This window comes from Leucoraja erinacea, chromosome 6, assembly GCF_028641065.1.
Source record: "Leucoraja erinacea ecotype New England chromosome 6, Leri_hhj_1, whole genome shotgun sequence".
In the NCBI taxonomy this organism is placed as follows: Eukaryota; Metazoa; Chordata; class Chondrichthyes; order Rajiformes; family Rajidae; genus Leucoraja; species Leucoraja erinaceus.
In genome coordinates this window covers 85,370,830-85,392,743 of record NC_073382.1, presented here as the reverse complement: position 1 = coordinate 85,392,743, position 21,914 = coordinate 85,370,830, and the positions used below count along the sequence as shown (strand labels likewise).

At 43.5% G+C, this 21,914-nt stretch overlaps 1 protein-coding gene across 5 annotated transcripts in view; it reads right to left on the bottom strand.

Moving 5' to 3' along the window:
• The window catches only part of LOC129698384 (periostin-like), a 77,271-nt gene that overhangs the window by 9,483 nt on the left and 45,874 nt on the right, over positions 1 to 21,914 (bottom strand). For 2 of the 5 annotated variants that reach the window (XM_055637502.1, XM_055637500.1), the window contains exons 12-19: positions 21,765 to 21,895; positions 18,026 to 18,156; positions 16,756 to 16,858; positions 13,433 to 13,500; positions 12,089 to 12,134; positions 5,874 to 5,951; positions 2,255 to 2,335; positions 552 to 605 (exon numbers count right to left, since the gene is read on the bottom strand). In XM_055637502.1, coding sequence (XP_055493477.1) covers positions 552 to 605; positions 2,255 to 2,335; positions 5,874 to 5,951; positions 12,089 to 12,134; positions 13,433 to 13,500; positions 16,756 to 16,858; positions 18,026 to 18,156; positions 21,765 to 21,895 — 692 coding nt within the window. The remainder of the gene's footprint in view (positions 1 to 551; positions 606 to 2,254; positions 2,336 to 5,873; positions 5,952 to 12,088; positions 12,135 to 13,432; positions 13,501 to 16,755; positions 16,859 to 18,025; positions 18,157 to 21,764; positions 21,896 to 21,914) is intronic. The other 3 variants (XM_055637503.1, XM_055637501.1, XM_055637505.1) reach the window with 3 other exon arrangements.

Here is a 21,914-nt window from a genome sequence, read left to right as displayed (position 1 = left end):
CATGCAGACAAAGGACATTAGTTACATTTGGCATCCTGTTCAGCACGGACATTGTGGGCTGAAGGGACAGCTCCTATCCTGTGCTGTTCTATAAAAATAGAACGACTTTGCCCAGAAAATGCAAAAAAAGATGGAACCATTCTCTATCTAAAATGTCAAAAGAAATAAAGCATTTATTGTAACCTTAAGAAAGGTTAATCTTATAAACCTTGGTCTTAAAAAAATTGCCAGTCAGATACTGCCAAGTGTCAGAATGATTTTCAACAGATGAGAAAGCTTTTTCATCAATGAAAAATATCCAAGCTGTTTTGGGTGGAGTGTGTCGGTGATGGGGAGTTAAATGATGGAGTTTCTTAAATGAAACCCATTATGCCATCGTGGAAGGAGCCTGACCCGAAACGTCACCTATCCATGTTCTCCACAGATGCTGCCTGACCCCCTGAGTTATTCTGGCATTTTGTAGTGTTTTATTTAGGCAGTCAAGACTAGGCTTTACCATTAAACATAAAATTGCAAGGTTTATTAAGGTATTCTTTCAGTAAACTACAGACCTCCTTCGATAAGTTTAGCAAGGTCAGCAGCCTCAACGTCGGTCTCAATCCTTCCTGAGTTACCGCCGAGGGAGAGAGCAGAGAGAGAAAGAAACAATCACATTACATTAGGCAATATTGTTGGTCAGGGGGCCTGAAGATGTTTACATGGGCCTTGACCCAAGATCAGCTGGAAAGTCTCAGCTCTGTCGACTCTATTCGTGAGTCACCTCACAACATGCAACAGATGTCAATAGTTTGTTAATCATCACGGGTCCTGAACTCCCCACCATCGCAGGGATCTACAGGAGATGGAGACCCACACCATCTTGGCCACGCTCTCATCTCGCTGCTACCATCGGGAAGAAGGTACAGGAGCCTGAAAACCGTGACCTCCAGCTTCAAGAACAGCTTCTTCCCAGCAACCATCAGGCTCTTGAACACTGCACAACACTAACCTCAACAACTATGATCTTCCATGGAGCATCTAATGTTGATATTTGGTTAATCTAAGGACTTTGTTTTTTTTTAGTACTAGTAATAACTAGTATTGCAGTCATTATAAATTTATTGAATTTGCATTTATTATATATATATCTATGTGCACTGTATTTACAGGCCTATTGATTAAATTAACTAAAAGCAATTTAGTTTAGTTTAGCTTAGTTTGGTTACAGATACAGGGCAGAAACAGTCTCTTTGGCCCACCGAGTCCACACTGACCACCAGTCCCCATGCACTAACACTATCCTACACACTAGGGACAATTAATGATTTACAATTCTTCCCAATTAACCATATCTTTGAAATGTAGGAGGAAACCGGAGCATCCGGAGAAAACTCACGCGGTCACGGGGAGAACGTACAAACTCAGTAGAGACAGCGCCTGTAGTCAGGATCGATCCTGGGTCTCTGACACTGGAAGGCTGCAAATCTACCTTCCACTGCGCTACTGTGCCACCGAGCAAGTAAGACGTTTGTTGTTCAATTGCCGGTACATACATATGACAATTAAACTTTTGAATCTTGATGTTTCAACTGTGCCTATTAATCTGTGGCCTCCATCACCCTAGGCAGTAGCAGAATACCATCACTGTAAGTGTTCTCCCAAGAAGCACACCATCCTGCCTTTCATTGTAATTGAATGAACATACAGGGACTCCCTTTCTATATTACCTCAATGGTACCTGCACTGCATGAAGGCTGACTCCGTCCTGGTCACGGGAGTTGGATTCATGGGAGGTGGTCTTGGAGGGGAAGAAGCTCCTCAAACTGCGGAGCATCCTGGACAATCCAGCTCAACCCCTCCATGACACACTGGTCAATCTGAGGAGCACCTTCAGCAACAGACTGGTTCCACCAAGATGCAGGACAGAACGCCACAGGAGATCCTTCTTCCCTGTGGCTATCAAACTGTACAACTCCTCCCCCTTCTGTCGTGTGGTAGACTGAGTGACTTCCCTCACCCCCTCCCCAATCTTTGAACATCCCCAATCCTTTCCACTCGTCACTTTAATTTCATGTTTTACGTATATTGTGTTTTTATGACTGTTGGCAGATCAATTTCGCTCCTGGGATAAATAAAGTTCGTATAGTATAGTATCGTATATACTGCAGCAATACAAAACAAGGGCTCAAACAATTTACTCATTAGTATTAAACATCAGCCTCACCAGAGGAACCAGGAAATACATTTTTTTAAAGATAAATAATTGCCGACTTACCGCTATGTGTGATCTTTCCTCTAATTATATTAATTTCCGGTTTAGTTGTAACAATTCTCGTAAATTCTCTGACCTCAGTTTCTGAGAAGCAAAGATATTCGAGGCATTATTTAACCAAATCCACCTCTTCGCATTCATGTCAAGCAAAAAAAAAAAAACTCATCTTCAAAACAACAGGGAAAGGAGTATATTTGACTGAATTTGACATAAGATTGAAAGGCACTTGAATGACAAGGCTTTTGTATATTTCATGTCCCACTGTTTTATAAACACACATTAGCCCATTTCAAATGGAATGCTTGCTTCTGTAGATAGTTCCTGTCTTCACTCAGTATTAACCCTGGGGTACATTGAAGCTAAAATGTTTAAGGATAGAGAGGCAAAGTTTAAAGGAGATGTGTGGGGCAGGTTTCTCTATACAGAGGCAGTGGGTGCCTGAAATGCACTGTCATGGATGGTGGTGGAGGCAGATACGATAGTGGTGTCTTGGAGGATTTTAGATAGGCACACGGATATGTTGGGAATAGGGGGATATGGATCACATGCAAGCTGAGGAGATTAGTTTAACTTGGCATCATGTTCAGCACAGACATTGTGGGCTGACAGGCCTGTTCCTGTGCTGAACTATGTTCTTTGTAAATTTGTAGAACAGGACTGGATTTTTTTATTCTGAAGCCAAATTACATAAATGGAACTGGTTTCAGCTTAAAGGTCAGCTGCAATCTTATGTTTAACAGGAGCAAATTCTAAATAAGTTCAAATAACAACAGGTCTCAAACAGAACAATCAAAGTTTAAGGTCATTCTTTTTTAAGTCGGAAAGGGTGCAGAAGTTACAGGGAGAGGTTGGATAGGCTGGGACTTTTTTCTTTGGAGCGTAGGAGGCTGAGGGGTGACCTTATTGAGATTTACAAGATCATGAGGTGCACGGATAAAGTGAATGCTCACAGTCTTTCTAACACTAGAGGGCACAGGCTTAAGGTGAGAATGGAGAATTTAAGAGGGACCTCAGGGGAACGTTTTCACACAGAGGCTGGTCCATATCTGGAACGAGTTGCCAAAGGAAGCTATAGAAGCGGATATAATAATGCTTATAAGACATTTGGACAGGTATATGGATAGGAGGGGTTTGAGGGATTTCTGCCAAATGCAGACAAATGGGACTAGCCCAGTACGCCAACTTGGTCGTAATGGACAAGGTAGGCCAAAGGGCTTGTGCTGATTCTCCCTGTCATTGCCAACCCAATAATGGTTCCACCAGCTACACCTCCCACCATCGCCTCCCCATGGATGTGGACAGTACTACAGCAGAGACTGATATTCATTGTTCTACAGTCCACCCTGCCCCTCAATGCCACTGCGGTCTCTCTGAACTGTGGGTGTGAGGAAAAAACCCTGCTGTAATGTTGTAGGAATTATGATGGAGGCGGGATCAACCAGAAACACGGCGGGAGCATTACTGATCACATTGTTGGGTGAGAATTGTTTTGCTAACTGGCAATTAAAAGTCACTTTCAGTTTGGAACTTCACTCCGTTGTAGAGAAGACCACATTTCATACATCGATGTGTTTAGTGGTGGTATACAGAGGGACCAGTTCCTTAAAAAGGCACCCCTACATTCGGGTTAATATATATATAGCGTGCACACTTTTATAGGTACACGTTCCCGTCGCCAATTGCTGACATATCAAACATACTTTTATAAGTGTGTCTTTCAGCAGCCAATTGCTAATATGGTAAACTATTACAAGTACCATTTCCATCGCCAATTGCTAATACAGTAAACCCTTGTAATAGCGGACCTCTATATATTGGTTATAGAGGCTCCCGTTGCTTCCCCCACCCCCCTCCTCCCACATCCCACTACCACAATGACCCAATTTTATGGGAGCTTCTGGTCAAAGGAATGGAGAATGGAGAGAGCGACGGAATGGAGAGTCGTGATTAGCGGGAACGTCCCTGGAGCATCGCGTGTGGGGCCGGCCTGTGAATGCCTGCTTGTTTAACCCCCCCCCCCACCACAACGTCATGTTGCTTCCCCCCCTGGCCTTGGGTTAAACTTTACCCCCCTCACTTGGTTATAGTAGACAATCAGCAATAACGGCCACCACCCCCTCCCACCCACCTCTGTAGACCGTTACAGCGAGGGTTTACTGTATAGCACATACACTATTACAAGAATACGTTAGCGTCACCATTGCTAATATTACATACACACTATTGCAAGTATATGTTACTGTCACCAATTACTAGTTTAGCATACACACTATTACAAGTATGCGTTACCGACGCCAATTGCTAATGCTACGTGCAAATATTAGCAATCCATAGACATGCTCAACATCATTCCAAACGCTTACGAAGTCGCCGACTCGGGCAGCTATGTACTTGCATGTAAAGGACGGAGTGGGAACGTTATGGTCAACCGAGCATTGTGAGTAAGGATAAAAAGGTTAGCGGAGATTGTTTCACGGGGATGTTATTGAATACGATGCCATTGCATGGATAGAATGGCATCACTCAGAGCCGAAGAGGGACAAGGATATGAAGTTAGGGAAGGTACAGGACTGTGGAAAAGTGTGGAGAAAGCAGCCTTGGATTGCTCAACTAAGGGGCAAGCCCAGCAAGAACACACTGAATAGTCCACAACCTCCCAGACCCTCTCTCCCACCTGTGACTTTCCCAACCCATTCAGAGTCATAGAGATGCATAGAGTCATCTAGCATGGAAACAGGCCCTTCAGCCCAGCTTGTCCACACCAACCCACATGTCCCATCTACTCTAGTCCCAGCTGCCTACATTTGGGCCTTATCCCTCTAAATCTGTCCTATCCATGTACCTGTCCAAACGTTTCTTAAACGTAGTGAAGGAGGGTCCCGACCCGAAACATCATCTGCCCATTCCCTCCAAAGATGCTGCCCGACTAGCTGAGTTACACAAGATTCCAGCATTTCCAGTTTCTTGCGTTTACACAACCTTCTCCTGTTCCCTAAATAACCCCAGCTCCTTTCCCGATAGGCAAGGGAAATAAGATGATAAAACCATCCCTTTTTGAACGAGTGATTGAAAGATACAGCATGGAAACAGGCTATTTGGCCCATCGAGTCCAGGTTGGCCATCAATCACCCGATCACCCGTTCACACCAGTTCTATGTAGTCCCACTTTCCCATCCACTCCCTGCACACGAGGGACAGTTTACAGAGACCAATTAACCTACAAACCCGCACATCCTTGGGATGTGGGTGGAACTGGAGGACGGGGAGAACGTGCAAACTCCAGACAGACAGCACCCGAGATCAGGATTGGACCCGGGTCTCTGAGGTTGTGAGGCAACAGCTCTCTGCTGCACCACTGTTTATGTTCAATAAAAGTCAAATAAATCCCTGTCAAGACTTTAGACAGAGACCAAATGAAGTGATCAGGTCTGTCCATTATTTGCAATTCGGATGCAACCGTAAGACTCTTTACGTTAAGTTGAAAAAAAGATAAATAATTCTGTTTCTTGCACCTCCACAAGGCCTGTGCCTCATTGGCTTCAAGAGAGATGTGTACAATAAGGAAAGGATTAGTTGGGAACGAAAGGAGAAGTTGTTGCAAACAGAATGCGTGCGTATCTACCATATGGAATCACTCGAGTAATGGTTGTTCCAATCTCTCTGGTAATATTGGGATGAGAATTGAACTTGATAATATGAGCTGTAAATGCAAGGACAATATGATTTTAAAGGCAAACAACCCTGAAACAAGAACACATCAATCATTCACCACTTACACCAGTTCACCAGCAATCTGTACTTTGTCTCATTGGAAGGTGGAACGTGTTTCTAGCTTCAGGTTCCTGGGAGTCAACATCTCCGATGACTTCTCTTGGACCCACAATACCTCTACTCTGATCAAGGAGGCTCATCAGCGTCTCTTCTTCCTGAGGAGACTGAAGAAGGTCCATCTGTCTCCTCAGATCCTGGTGAACTTCTACCGCTGCACCATCGAGAGCATCCTTACCAACTGCATCACAGTATGGTATGGCAACTGCTCTGTCTCCGACCGGAAGGCATTGCAGAGGGTGGTGAAAATTGCCCAACGCATCACCGGTTCCTCGCTCCCCTCCATTGAGTCTGTCCAAAGCAAGCGCTGTCTGCGGAGGGCGCTCAGCATCGCCAAGGACTGCTCTCACCCCAACCATGGACTGTTTACCCTCCTACCATCCGGGAGGCGCTACAGGTCTCTCCGTTGCCGAACCAGCAGGTCGGGGAACAGCTTCTTCCCGGCGGCTGTCACTCTACTCAACAACGTACCTCGATGACTGCCAATCACCACCCCCCCCCCCCCCCCCCGGACACTTATTATTATTTATTCAAATCGTTTGCTATGTCGCTCTTCAAGGGAGATGCTAAATGCATTTCGTTGTCTCTGTACTGTACACTGACAATGACAATTAAATTGAATCTGAATCTGAATCTGAATCTGAATCTGGAAGCATGGAGATTCAGTTTAGTTTAGAGATACCGTGTGGAAACAGACCCTTCAGCCTACCAAGTCCACGCTGACCTATGATTACCCATGCAACAGTTCTATGCTAGTATCCACCTATCACTCGCCCGGCTTTGCCCTGTGCCCTCCGCTCTTCCAGCTTTCTTTCACCAAACCCTGCACTCCAATCATTCTGAAGAAGAATCTCGACCTGAAATGTCATTGTACATGTGTAAGAAGGAACTGCAGATGCGGGTTTAAACCAAAGATAGACACAAAAAGCTGGAGTAACTCAGCGGGACAGGCAGCATCTCTGGCGAGAAGGAATGGGTGACGTTTCGGGTCAAGACCCTTCTTCAGAAGTCAGATGATGTGTACACATTCTCCAGAGATGCTGTCTGACCAGCTGGGTTACTGCAGCACTTTGTGACCTTTTGTATCAACCACCATCTGCAGTTCTTTCTGTTTATCCCTCATCAGTCTGCTTATCAGTCTGAAGTGTAAGTTCAGTTCAGATAGTTCTGAACACTAGTTTTCCTGTTCTGGGAACAGACATTTCTGGACTTTGTGCATCGCTTCTACTGAACCTTGTGTAACTGCAGTCAATTTATCTTCTTTTGATATCTCTTGCGAATCCATTCAGTTTGGGTCTGAAACACAGCTACTTATTTTGGCCCTGCGCCCTCACATTTTCTGATCCGTGGCCGTTGTAAATCCCTTCTTGCAACACAAGACATTGCTATTTATTAACACAAGAGGAACGTTTGCTTTGACCGTATTATTCTTCCTCTCAATCAAAGCACTTCTCAATCTCATTCACCTGTTTTTTAGAGATACAGCGTGGAAACAGACCCCTCGGCCCATCGATCACCTGTTCACACTAGTTCCGTCCTGCACACTAGGGACAATTTGCAGAAGCCAATTAACCAACAACCCTGCACGTCTTTGGAATGTGGGAGGAAACAGGAGCACCCGGGGAAAACCCACGTGGTCTCGGGGAGAACGTACAAATGGTAACCGTAGTCAGGATTGAACCCGGGTCTCTGGCGCTGTGAGGCAGCAACTGTACCGCTGCGCCACCGTGCTGCCCAAACCCACATTGTGGTTTATTGTAGCAAACAGTAGAATTTCACCCTTCGCACTAAAGAAATACTGTGTGCTGAGCGTGCTGAACTCAGAATTTGGTTCTGATCAGAACTACATTTTGGAAGAAAAGTACCACCACTTTTCTGCACATTTCTCTGCATATAATCTGAGGTGAACTCTTTCATTGTACCTCCAACTTCTCGCTCTCTGGATTAAACTACTTTGGAGTTTGATTTTCATCTACATTTTCAGGAACTTTCTTCTCTTGGTGACTTAACCTCAAATGGAAAAACAATTGGCCTTGCACCACGTTGCCCTTTGCCAAAAGAAGCTTCCATGCTGTCCATATCATACACTCCTTCATTGATTAAACGTTGCCTATCCATGTTCTCCAGAGATGCTGCTGAGTTACTCCAACACTCCTTTCATGGATTGAGTTGCTTTCCATCTCCTTCCCTGGTAAGATTACCATCTAGGATATTCTGTTTCCCCACATGCCACTGTGTGACACGCCTCCCTATTCTGTATGTGTTTTGGTTTTGCATTATTCCCATTCATGTAATTGCTTGTTTCCTGATTGAATGAAAAATACAGCTTGGAAACAGGCCCTTTGGCCCACCGAGTCCAAGCTGGCCATCGCTCACCTCTTCACGCAATTCTATGTTATCCCACGTCCACTCGCTGCACGTTAGAACCAATTAACCTACAAACCTGCGTGTCTTTGGGAGGAAACTGGAGCGCCGGGAGAGAGCCCACGCGGTCACAGGGGGAGCGTGTCAACTGCACACAGACAGCACTGGAAGTCAGGAGCTCCGACACTGTGAGGCACCAGCTGTTGATTTTGCAAAGTAAAAGGGCGGCACATTTGTGCAGCGGTAGAGTTGCTGCCTTACAGCTACAGAGTCCAGGGATTGATCCTAACTATGAGTGCTGTCTGTAAGGAGATTGTACGTTTTCCCTGTGACTGCGTGGATTTTCTCCGGGTGCTCCAGTTTCTTCCCACATACCAAAGACGTACAAGTTTGCAAGTTAATCGGCTTCAGTATGATATAACAAAAGTATATATCCCTAGTATACAGGATAGCGATAAGCTTACAGGGTGATCGCTGGTCGGCACGGACTCAAGGGCCTGCTTCCACACTGTATCTCAAGTCTAAAGTCAAAAAGCTCTGCCAGCTGCTCTACTGTGCCGTTATTGAATTAGATCTAGAATTATCTTGTCAAGAAAACAATTCTTCCTAACAGGGGCATTGCTTCCTTTTCTCATATCTGATTGAGTATTTTTTTGGCTGTACTATTATGGGTGTTCCAAGTTAAGATTGCCTTAACTTAATGGGGAGAAGGCAGGAGAATGGGGTTGAATGGGAAAGATAGATCAGCCGTGATTGGATGGCAGAGTAGGTTCGATGGGCCGAATGGCCTAATTTTACTCCTGTGACTTATGAAAAAATATAAATGATAAAGTCCTAACTGAAGCTGGCTACAGAGATTAACAGGCATCTTCTGTTATAATCTTCCATGCAATTGACCAGAGCAAAAGCAGAACATTTATGCCTGGGAACTTGGCTTTCATTTGTCTCTCATTTTATTTAAAAAAACAGTTCCTTATCATTTCAGTTTCTCCCCTTTGCTTTAGTTTGTAGAATTTGTCATTGTACTTGGCTCACGGTAATGTTAATCATCGACTTTAAATTACTCTTCAACTCATAAGATTTTAATTTGATGGAAAAGGTCAGCGGATAAACGGGTTACTCAACAGTTTATAGGTCTCTCAAGGGCAATTACGATGGTCTTTTTATAAAGTAATCCTTTTGTCCTTTGTTAAACCTCAGGACAATTGTACAAATTATAGAGTCATACGGCACAGATTCAGGCTCATTGCCCAACCTGCCCATGCCAATCCAGATGCTCTGTCCAAAACAGACCCGTTTGCATGTGTTTGGCCCATATCCCTCTAACCCTTTCCTATCCATGTAGCTGTCCAAGGGTCTATTAAATGTTGTTATTGCACCCACTTTAACTACCTCCTTTTAGTTTAGTTTAGAGATACAGCGTGGAACAGGTCCTTCGGCTCCCCGAGTCCACTCCGCCCATCCATCCACTAGTTTTATCCTACACACTTCACAGAGGCCAATTAACATGACAAACCCACAAGTCTTTGGAACGTGGGATGGAACCAGGGCACCTGGAGGAATCCCAGACAGCGCCCGAGGTCAGGATTGTCCTGAGTTTCTGGTACTTAAGGCAGGAGCTCTACTGCTGCGCCACTGTGCCGTGCCTCTGGCAGCTTATTCCATAAACCCACTGCCCTCCGAGTGAATTAATTGCCCCTCAAGTTTGTATTAAATCTTTCCCCTCTCACCTACCTGCCTCAACGACCTCCTCTGGCAGCACGTCCCATATACCCACCACCCTTTGCGTAGAAAGTTGTACATTAGGTTTGTTTTAAAGCTTTCCGCTCTCTCCTTAAACCTATGTCCTTTGGTTCTTGATTCAACTACACTGGGTAAAAAACTGTGCATTCACCCTACAGTTCACCATGATTTTACACACCTCTATAAGATCACCCCTCAGCCTCCGGCGCTCCAAGGAATAAAGTCCTAGCCTGCCCAACCTCTCCCTAGAGCTCAGGTCCCTCGAATCCAGGCCACATGCTCTGCACTCCTACCGGCTTAATGGCATCCTTCCTATAGCAGGGTGAACAAAACTGAACACCATACTCCACATGCAGCCTCACCAACGTCTTGTACAACTGCAACATCATGTCCCAACTTCTATACTCAGTACCATGACTGATGAACACTAAAGTGCTGAAAGCCTTCTTGACTGGACAATCTACCTGTGGAGGAAGGAACTGCAGATGCTTGTTTATATCGTATATATTGAAGATAGACACAAATTGCTGGAGTAACTCAGCATGTCAGGCAGCATCTCTGGAGAGAAGGAATAGGTGACGAAAAGTGTTCCGATCCAAAACATCACCTATCCATGTTCTCCAGAGATGCTGCCCGACTGCTGGGTTACTCCAGCATTTTGTGTCTATCTTCTATCACTTTCAGAGGTCTATGTACCCGCATTCTTAGATCCCTCCGTTCTACAACATCCCTCAGGGCGCTGCCATTCACTGTGAAATGTTATTAGCAAACCTTTACTCCATCCCAATGACAAAGACAAGTCAAAAAGCATTTAGACTGCTGGTAAAATGGCATCTGTGGCCCAGATTGTACTTACACACTTGGCTGTGCACACACAGTCATCACCAACCTTGCACACATCAGGAAAGAAAACAGAAATTAGAAGCTGCTCATGGAATCAAAGACTGGGAGCCTTCACATGGTGCTCCCAGCAAGGCTAATCCAGAAGGCAAAAGGCCCAGTGATTTATAAGGACACCACTGCTCTGAAGATCATAGATCTGGTATCCTGGTGGATTGTGGCAAATACCCAGATGTGGGCCACAGAGGCAACTGGGGTGAATCAGAGGGAGCAGGAACCTTTGCAACATTCATTCCCTCCATGGCGAGCCAATGTTTTGTAGAACGTGTTGCAACCATCTCAGGGCACTGCACTGATGGGAGTATCTGGAATTTAGACTTTAGAGATACAGGGCGGAAACAGGCCCTTTGGCCCACCAAATTTGCGCCAACCATTTATCCCCATATACGAGCACTGTCCTACACACTAGGGACAATTTGCACATACATCAAGCCAATTAACCTACTTGCCTGTATGTCTTTGCAGTGTGGGAGGAAACCAAAGATCCCGGAGAAAACCCACGCAGGTTACGGGGAGAACGTACAAACTCCGTACAGACAGCGCCCGTAGTTGGGATCGAACTCGGGTCTACGGTGCTGTAAGGCAGCAACTCTACTGCTGCGCCACCGTGCCGCCCATTTGACTAGGTCGTGACTTGATTTGGTGACTAGGTCCCACCTAACTATGGCTGGCATGGGCCCAGGAATCCGTTTGCAACAGGACCTTAACGTGGCAGCTTTTCTCAGAATCAATGCTGTTTAAAATATTCCTGCTTTAACACACCAGACATTGCAGGCTTGAGATTTCGGTAAAACAACTACTTTAGCAGCAGAACTCTCAATTGACAACTTCATCCACTCATACATTGTTTTATTGTTTTGCTGTAATTTTACTCTTTGTACTTTATATCTTAAGCCATTAATTTCAACAAAAAGAATACATATTTCAAAAGAAGAAAAACATGAATGACATTAAAAATAGTTTTAAACATTCATAACAACAGATAATGATTAAAGGACTTACTGAAGATGGGTATTTTCATCTCAGTGTAGGTATAGCCTGGGATGAACTATTTCATGGGAGACAAGGCGACAAGGGAGATTTTATATAACTATGGTACACATTAATAACTGCGCAATGAAAACTTAAAGCACTTACATCCCTCTGAAGTTAGTTTTATTCATTTCAACAATTTGTAAAATAAATCTATACGCTCATTGAGGCTGACACAGTGAAGAATGCAGCTGGAAAGAGTGCCGAGAAGATCTACGAGGACGTTATCGGGACTCGAGAGGCCTGAGCTACTGGGAGAGGTTGGGTAGGCTGGGACTTTATTACTTGGAGTGCAGGAGCCTGAGGGGTGATCCCTTGGGGTTTATGAAATTATGAGGGGAATAGATATGGTGAATGTACAGAGTATTTTACCCACGGCAGGGATATCAAGAACCAGAGGACATAGGTTTAAGGTGAGAGGAGGAAGATTTAACAGGAACCTGAAAGGTATATGGAACGAGCTTCCAGAGGGGGGAGTTGAGACAGCTACTATAACAGCATTTAAATTACATTTGGACAGGTACATGGATAGGAAAGGTTTAGAGGGATATGGGCCAAACAGGGACAGTGGGACAAGTGTAGATAGGGCATCTTGGTCGCCATGGACAAGTTGGGCCAAAGGGCCTGTTTCCGTGCTGTGTGACTATGACTCTCTGTTGCAAACCAAGGACACACTCCTTGTAATAAATATTGCCTATATTTAAGGGCACATCATTCCATTATATCTATAAAGGGCCTGTCCCACTTTCTCAAGTTATTAACAAATCCTCCCGAGTTATTCACGAATTTTCCCGAGTTTTCAAACTCGCAGAATGTTCGTAACGAGTCCGTAGGAGTCCGTGGATATATCGTAGCGGCTCGTTATACCGGCCGTAGGTACTCGGAGCTATTTTTTTACTTGTGGACATTTTTCATCAGGCCGAAAAAACGTCCCGATTGACCTGATGCCCCGAGAACCTACAGCCGTCATAACGAGCCGCTACGATATATCCATGGACTCCTACTGACTCGTACGAACATCCTGTGAGTTTCAAAACTCGGGAGAATTCGTGAATAACTCGGGAAAGTGGGACAGGCCCTTTAGCAGCTTAAATTTTTTGGCAATCGACAGTCCTCTTTTTGAGGGCTAAAACGTGCTTTATGCACTATTAATAAATGCGTTGCCATTGTGATAATGCCATTTAACTTTTTTAGAAAAGGCGTCAAGCTGTACCGACATGTGCCGTACCATAAAAAAGTACCACTAATTAAAATATTGTGGAATGCATTTGGGAGTTTCAATCTTTCGATGTTCGTTAAATTTAAGAATCTTACCTTTATCTCAATATACTTGATGATTTTTGTGAGAATTCTCTGCAAAAAGTCACTTCCAACGGGCAGATCTGAGGATGTAGATTATAAATATAAAGTAATGACTTTCATTGATTAATATAGATCATTATTAATTTTTTTTTTCATCACTAATATCTTTATAATTGAGACAGGCAGCACAATTTTAAAGTTGGTAAAGCACTCTTGTTGGGCATGAATCATTACTATGGACAGGCTCCAGGCACCCACCAACTTCTGAGTAAAAAACTTGCCCCGTACATCTCCTCTAAACTTTGCCCCTCGCACCTCAAAGCTGTGTCCTTGAGTCATTGACATTTCTTCCCCATCTATGCCGCTCATGATTTCATAAACTTCCATCAGATCTCACCTCAGCCTCCAACGTTCGAGAGAAGACAATCCAAGTCTATCCAACCTCTCCTTATAACTAATAGCATCCTTTCTTGGCATCATTCTGGTAAAGCTCCTCCCCACCCTCCAAAGTCTCCCATCCTTCCTGTAATGGGATGAGCAATAATAAAAACGTAATAATCCAAAATGCAGCCTGGCCATCGTCCTATAAAGCTGCATCATGACTTCCCGACTCTGATACTCAATGTCCCCCTGACCAATAACCATATAACCATATAACCATATAACAATTACAGCACGGAAACAGGCCATCTCGGCCCTACAAGTCCATGCCGAACAAATTTTTTTTTTCCCCTTAGTCCAAGCCTGCCTGCACTCATACCATAACCCTCCATTCCCTTCTCATCCATATGCCTATCCAATTTATTTTTAAATGATACCAATGAACCTGCATCCACCACTTCCACTGGGAGCTCATTCCACACCGCCACCACTCTCTGCATAAAGAAGTTCCCCCTCATATTACCCCTAAACTTCTGTCCCTTAATTCTGAAGTCATGTCCTCTTGTTTGAATCTTCCCTATTCTCAAAGGGAAAAGCTTGTCCACATCAACTCTGTCTATCCCTCTCATCATTTTAAAGACCTCTATCAGGTCCCCCCTTAACCTTCTGCGCTCCAGAGAATAAAGACCTAACTTATTCAACCTATCTCTGTAACTTAGTTGTTGAAACCCAGGCAACATTCTAGTACATCTCCTCTGTACTCTCTCTATTTTGTTGACATCCTTCCTATAATTGGGCAACCAAAATTGTACACCATACTCCAGATTTGGTCTCACCAATGCCTTGTACAATTTTAACATTACATCCCAGCTCCTATACTCAATGCTCTGATTTATAAAGGCTAGCATACCAAAAGCTTTCTTTACCACCCTATCTATATGAGATTCCACCTTCAAGGAACTATGCACGGTTATACCCAGATCCCTCTGTTCAACTGTATTCTTCAATTCCCTACCATTTACCATGTACGTCCTATTTTGATTTGTCCTGCCAAGGTGTAGCACCTCACATTTATCAGCATTAAACTCCATCTGCCATCTTTCAGCCCATTTTTCCAAATGACCTAAATCACTCTGTAGACTTTGGAAATCCTCTTCATTATCCACAACACCCCCTATCTTGGTATCATCTGCATACTTACTAATCCAATTTACCACACCTTCATCCAGATCATTGATGTACATGACAAACAACAAAGGACCCAACACAGATCCCTGAGGCACCCCACTAGTCACCTGCCTCCAACCCGATAAACAGCCATCCACCATTACCCTCTGGCTTCTCCCATTCAGCCACTGTTGAATCCATCTTGCTATTCCTGCATTTATACCCAACAGTTGAACCTTCTTAACCAACCTTCCATGAGGAACCTTGTCAAAGGCCTTACTAAAGTCCATACAGACAACATCCACTGCTTTACCCTCGTCAATTTCCCTAGTAACCTCTTCAAAAAATTCAAGAAGATTAGTCAAACATGACCTTCCAGGCACAAATCCATGTTGACTGTTCCTAATCAGACCCTGTTTATCTAGATGCTTATATATATTATCTCTAAGTATCTTTTCCATTAATTTGCCCACCACTGAAGTCAAACTAACAGGTCTATAATTGCTAGGTTTACTCTTAGAACCCTTTTTAAACAATGGAACAACATACACAGTACGCCAATCCTCGGGGACTATTCCCGTTTCTAATGACATTTGAAATATTTCTGTCATAGCCCCGGCTATTTCTACACTAACTTCCCTCAATGTCCTAGGGAATATCCTGTCAGGACCTGGAGACTTATCCACTTTTATATTTTTCAAAAGTGTCAGTACTTCTTTTACTTTGAACCTCATAGTATCCATAGCTACTCTACTAGTTTCCCTTACCTCACGTAATTCAATATCCTTCTCCTTGGTGAATACCGAAGAAAAAAAATTGTTCAATATCTCCCCCATCTATTTTGGCTCTGCAGATAGCTGTCCACTCTGTCTCTCCAATGGACCAATTTTATCCCTCCTTATCCTTTTGCTATTAATATAGCTGTAGAAACCCTTTGGATTGACTTTCACCTTACTTGCCAAAGCAACCTCATATCTTCTTTTAGCTTTCCTAATTTCTTTCTTAAGTTTATTTTTACATTCCTTATACTCCTCAAGCACCTCATTTACTTCATGCTGCCTATAATTATTGTAGATCTCCCTCTTTTTCCGAACAAGATGTCCAATTTCCCTTGAAAACCAGGGCTCTTTCCAATTTTTACTGTTTCCTTTCAACCGAACAGGAACATAAAGATTCTGTACTCTTAAAATTTCCCCTTTAAATGTCCTCCATTTCTCTTCTACATCTTTCCCATAAAACAAAATGTCCCAGTTCACTCCTTTTAAATCATCTCGCATCGCATCAAAGTTAGCCTTTCTCCAATCAAAAATCTCAACCCTAGGTCCAGTTCTGACCCTCTCCATAAAGGCAAGCATAACATATGACTTGTTTACAACTTTATCTATTGTGTTGTATGTTTTAGGGAATTATGAACTTAGACCCCAAGATCCCTCCACACATACAGTACGAGCCAATGGTGGCTTGTCCTCCCCCCGGCATCTATCACAAGCAACCAAGGTTAAACCTCCTCTGGGAATCTTTTAGTCACATATTGTAACCTTGGCAGGAACTCTGAGTTCAGTTCAGATAAAGAAAGTGTAGATGGAGTCTACACTTGGCCACCTTCCAATTAGCTGCCAGTTGAAGGTATGTCAGATAATGCTCAGCGTCACTGAAATGTGCAGTAACAGATAGAGAGATGGAGAGGTTAAAAGGATTTATTTCACTACATATCCCTCCCCGAGTTTACCAATCAGAACTATCTCCCCATTTTCTAGCAGCCATCAAACAGAAAGCAACAAACGCACCTTTTGGAAAGAGTAGACAGTTGACCACATGGATGACACCGTTATTGGCCAACAGATCCAACTCCTTGGCCTTCACATTATTCACCAACATGGTGTTGTTCACCTGGAATTAAAGGAGATTTGATCAACGCATGAGGAACTGGCCAGCTGTGATCAGGCAACTGAACCATCCTAACGCAACTAGAGAGCGGTCCTGAACTGCTATCCACCTCATTGTTGACACTCGGACTATCTTTGATCAGACCTTACTGGGTTTACCTTGCACTAAATGTTATTCCCTTATCATGTATCTGTACACTGTGAATGACTCAATTGTAATCATGTATTGCCTTTCCGCTGACTGGTTAGCATGCAACAAAAGCTTTTCACTGTACCTCTGTACACATGACAATTATAAACTAAATTACACTGAAAAGGGGCATTCATAGGCCAAAACTTCTGAACCTTCCATTCCTACACACAGTTACAGACCATCAACTCCATCTATACTTCACGCTGCCTCGGAAAAGCAGCCAACAAAATCAAAGATCTGTCCCACCCCGGTCAGTCTTCCTTCTCACGGCTCCCGTCCAGCAGAGGATACAGAAGCTTGATAGCGCTCAGGACCAGCTTCTTCTCCTCTATTATCAGGCTTCTGAACAGTCCTTCCATAAGCTAGGGTACTGTCCAATTCACCTCTACCCCATTGCGGACATTGGACTGTGTCTGTGGAACTGATGTGCTACAATGCTGAGAACTATATGCTGCACTCTGTATCTTCCCCTTTGCTCTACCTTGAATTTGACTTGATTGTATTTATGTATAGTATTATCTGATCTGACTGGGTAGCATGCATAACAAAGCTGTTCACTGTACCTCAGTACACGTAACCATAATAAACTGAAACCCAGGACAAAATATATCACAGGGAAGAGAACACATACTCCCACTTGCTTCATTGGAGACCCTTCGACTATCCTTAATTGGACTTTATTGGACGTTATTCCCTTTATCCTGGATTCATACACTGTGGACGGCTCGATTGTAATCATGTATCATCTTTCGGCCGACTGGATAGCATATGGCAACAATAAACTAAACTATACCGAACTAGTGTAGCTGATCTGACTGGATAACATGCAAAACAAAGCTTTTCGCTGTACCACGGCACAGGTGACAATAATCAACCCAAACATAAACCTAGATATATAACAGGGAAAGGCACACACTTGTGGTGGAGCATTTCAGGGGTGGAACATGCATCCACTGAAGGCTCATACATGATGCTTACCAGTTTTATCATGAGCCTGCTGCCTTGGTATGACTTCAACACATTAGTGACTCCGTATTCAATACCGTCCCCAATGTAAACTCCCTTGAGGAGGTGATACAACAGGATATGCCGGAGAGCGTTTTTGTCTCCTGTGAAATAAACACAAACTTCAATCTAATCATCTCCCAGAGTGAAGGGTCTCCTCAGAGCAGATGGCCAGGCAGTGCAGATGTTAGCAGCTTGAGGACAGTGTTTACCAGAATGCCATAAGAAGGAACTGCAGATGCTGCTATATACCAAAGACAGACACAAAGTTCTGTAGTATCTCAGCGGGTCAGGCAGCATCTCTGGATAACATGGATAGGTAACATTTCAGGTCGGGACCCTTCTTCAGACCGAAAGTCTGAAGGACCTTTTACGCTGAATTAAAGATTTTACCTTTAGAAGATGAGAAGGAATTTATTTAGTCAGCGGGTGGTAAATCGGTGGAATTCTTGCTGCAGATGGATGTGGAGGCCATCATTGGGTATTTTTAAGGTGGAGAGTGACAATTTTTTGATTAGTACAGGTGTCAAAGATTATGGGGAGAAGGCAGGAGAATGGGTTTGTGAGGGAAAGATAGATCAGCCACGAATGAATGGCAGACTGTGCTTGAATTGTATGACTGACCTGGCCAGTGAATTCACTACACCAATTGGTGTATGTGACAATAAATGTTCTTATGAACTTATGAATGGCCTAATTCTGCTCATATGACATGATCGTATGGTTATGAAAGCTGGGGGGGGTGGGGGGGGGGGGGGGGGGGGGGGGGGTTAGGGGGGGGGGGGGGTTAGGGTGGGGGGGGAAGAACTGGAGTCGAGAAACGACCGAGACAAATTAGGACGGGCATCAGATGAGACTCTATTCCTTGTAGCGTAGGAGGATAAGGGGTGATCTTATAGAGGTGTACAAAGTCATGAGAGGAATAGACGCACAGAGTCTCTTGCTCAGCGAATCGAGGACCAGAGGACATTGGTTTGTGAAGAGGAAAAGATTTAGGAGGAACCTGAGGGGTAACGTTTTCACGCAAAGGGTGGTGGGAGTATGAAACGAGCTGCCAGAGGAGGTAGTTGAGGTGGGGGCTATAACAAATTTAAAACATAATTGAACAGGTACATGGATAGCAAAGGTTGAGAGGGATATGGAACAGACGAGAGGAAATGTAGTTTTACATTTAGAGAAACAGAGTGGAAACAGCCCACCAAGTCTGCGCTGACCAACGATCACCCGTACGCAAGTCTTATCCTACACTCTAGGGACAATTTACAGAAGCCAATTAAACTACAGACCTGTATGTCTTTGGAAAGTGGGAAGAAATCGGAGCACTCGGAGAAAACCCTCACAGTCACAGTAATCTGATCTAGGTGTGGAATGCAACACTGGAAAGATCGTACTGAACAGCGTAATCTGTTTTGCTTTCATTTTGGAAAGAAAGATGGGAAAGATGTCTCTGTTATAGGAAAGATGGTGTTAAGCTGGAAAGAGTGCAGAAACGATTTAGTTTAGTTTAAGTTTAAAGTTACAGCACGGAAACAGGCCCTACGGCCCACCAAGTCCGCGCCAACCAGCGATCCTCACACATTAACTCTATCCTAGGAATAATTTGCATTTATACTAAGCCAAATAACCTACAAACCTGTACGTCTTTGGACAGTGGCAGGAAACGGAACATCTCAATGAAAACCCACACAGGTCATGGGGAGAACGTACAAACTCCATAAAGACAAGCACCCATAGTCAGGATCGAACCCGGATTCCTGGCGCTGTAAGGCAGCAGCTCTACCGCTGCGCCACCATGTCGCCCCATTTATGAGGATGTTGCCAGGATTCCAGGGGCTGAGCTATAGGGAGAGGTTGGACGGGCTAGGACTCAATTCCTTGGAGGTGGAGGGGTGCTCTCATAGAGGTGTCTTGTTCCCAGTGGAAGGGGAATCAGTATTAAAGGTGTATAAGATCATGACGGGAATAGACAGGGCAAATAACCCTGTCTTTTACCCCGAATAGGTGATTCAAGAACCAGAGGGCATAGCTTTAAGATGAGGAAGGGAGGAAAGATTTTTTTTTTTTTAAATTTATTTTTGTTAGAAGCAAGTGCAATAATGTGGTACCACAGTACCTAATACTTGTTGACATATTACATTTCATGTACAACTTCTTATTTTTAATTTAGTGATAAAACAGAAATAAGGAAGAAAAGAATAGTAAAGTATTGACATAGAGTGGTACGTGAAATAGAAAGATAGCCCGAAAGAAGAAAGAAGAAGTAGAAAAAGAAAGAGAAAGAGATGAAATAGAGAAAAAAAAAAGGAAAAAGGAGATTGAAAGCAATATACTATTTAATGTTCCTGGCCACGCGTCACCTGATTCTGAAACATTTTATTTCTATCGTTGTGTTGCACCATATGCTTGTAAGAAGTCGATAAAAGGAGAGCAAATCAATAAGAATTGGTGCTTTACCAGCTAGAAGGAGTCACATTTCTTCAAGATATGCCGTTTCCGACATATTTGAAATCCACATTTTTCCAGAATTTAAGTATGAGTATTTTTGCCGTTATTAAACCATAAGTAGAGATTTTTGAAACATATTTAGCTTATTCCCATCTTCTATTGATCCAAAGATAATCATTTCTGTATTAGGTTTAAGTCTTCTATTAAATAGTTTTGAAACATATCAAAAATTTCATTCCAGAATTTATGAAGTTTTATACAGGAGACAAAAGAGTGTGCTATAGTGGCATTCTCAAATAAGCATTTATCACAGATGGGAGAGATATTTGGATAGATTTTATTCAGTCTAGTTTTCGAGTAGTATAATCTATGTAGAATTTTAAATTGAATGAAATTGTGTTTTGCATTAATCGAACATTTATGTATGTATGTCAGGTATTTTTCCCATGTTTCTTTCGAAATTTTAATCTGTAATTCTCGTTCCTATTCTGTTCTGATTGCCTCTGTCGATGGAGATTCTATATTTAAAATGATATTATATAAGTATGACATTAAATTGCATGAATCTGCCTTAATATTCATTGCTTCATCTAATAAATCTAGAACAAATACGTTTTGGGAGGAAAGATTTAATAGGAACCCAAGGGCTAACTTTCTCACAGAGAGCAGTGGGTCTATGGAACAAGCTAGAGGAGATAGTTGTGGCAGGTACTATAATGGCATTTAAAAGACACAGCCAATCACTGGAAAAATTGTGGCCCTTAGTATATCTTGCCCCGCTACACCATCCAATTCTTGATTCTCCTACCCTGGGTAAATGACTATGCATTCACCATATCTATTCCCCTCGTGGTTTTATCCTATAAGATCACGCCTCATCCTCCTGTGCTCCAAGGAATAAAATCCGAGCCTGTCCAACCTCTCCCTATAGCTCAGGGCCGCGAGTCCTGACAACATCCTCGTAAATCTTCCCTGCACCCTTTCCAGCTTAATTACATAATTCCTATAGCAGGGCGGCCAAAACTGAGCCAAAGCATAATACTCCAGGGTGGCCAAAACATAATACTCCAGATGCAGCCTTCTGCGCTCCAAGGAATGAAGTCCAAGCCTGCCTCAACCTCTCCCCGTAGCTCAGGGCCTCTATTCTAGTTCCATGAAGAACCAACATCATTCCTCTCAAAAACCTTGTTTGGAAAGTCTTAGATCTACTGTTTGAATGTTTTAAAACTGGCATGGCTCAATGAGATAGTTATAGACGATCACATACTTGTCAGCTCCTCCAACTCATTTGGCGTAAGGCTTTCAAATACGTCATTGGTGGGCACGAACAGTGTCCAGTCCCTTCCCTCGGTCAGCAGCTCAGTCAACCCAACAGATTCTATGAGAGTCAGAAAAATGCTGACAGGGAAGGTAAACA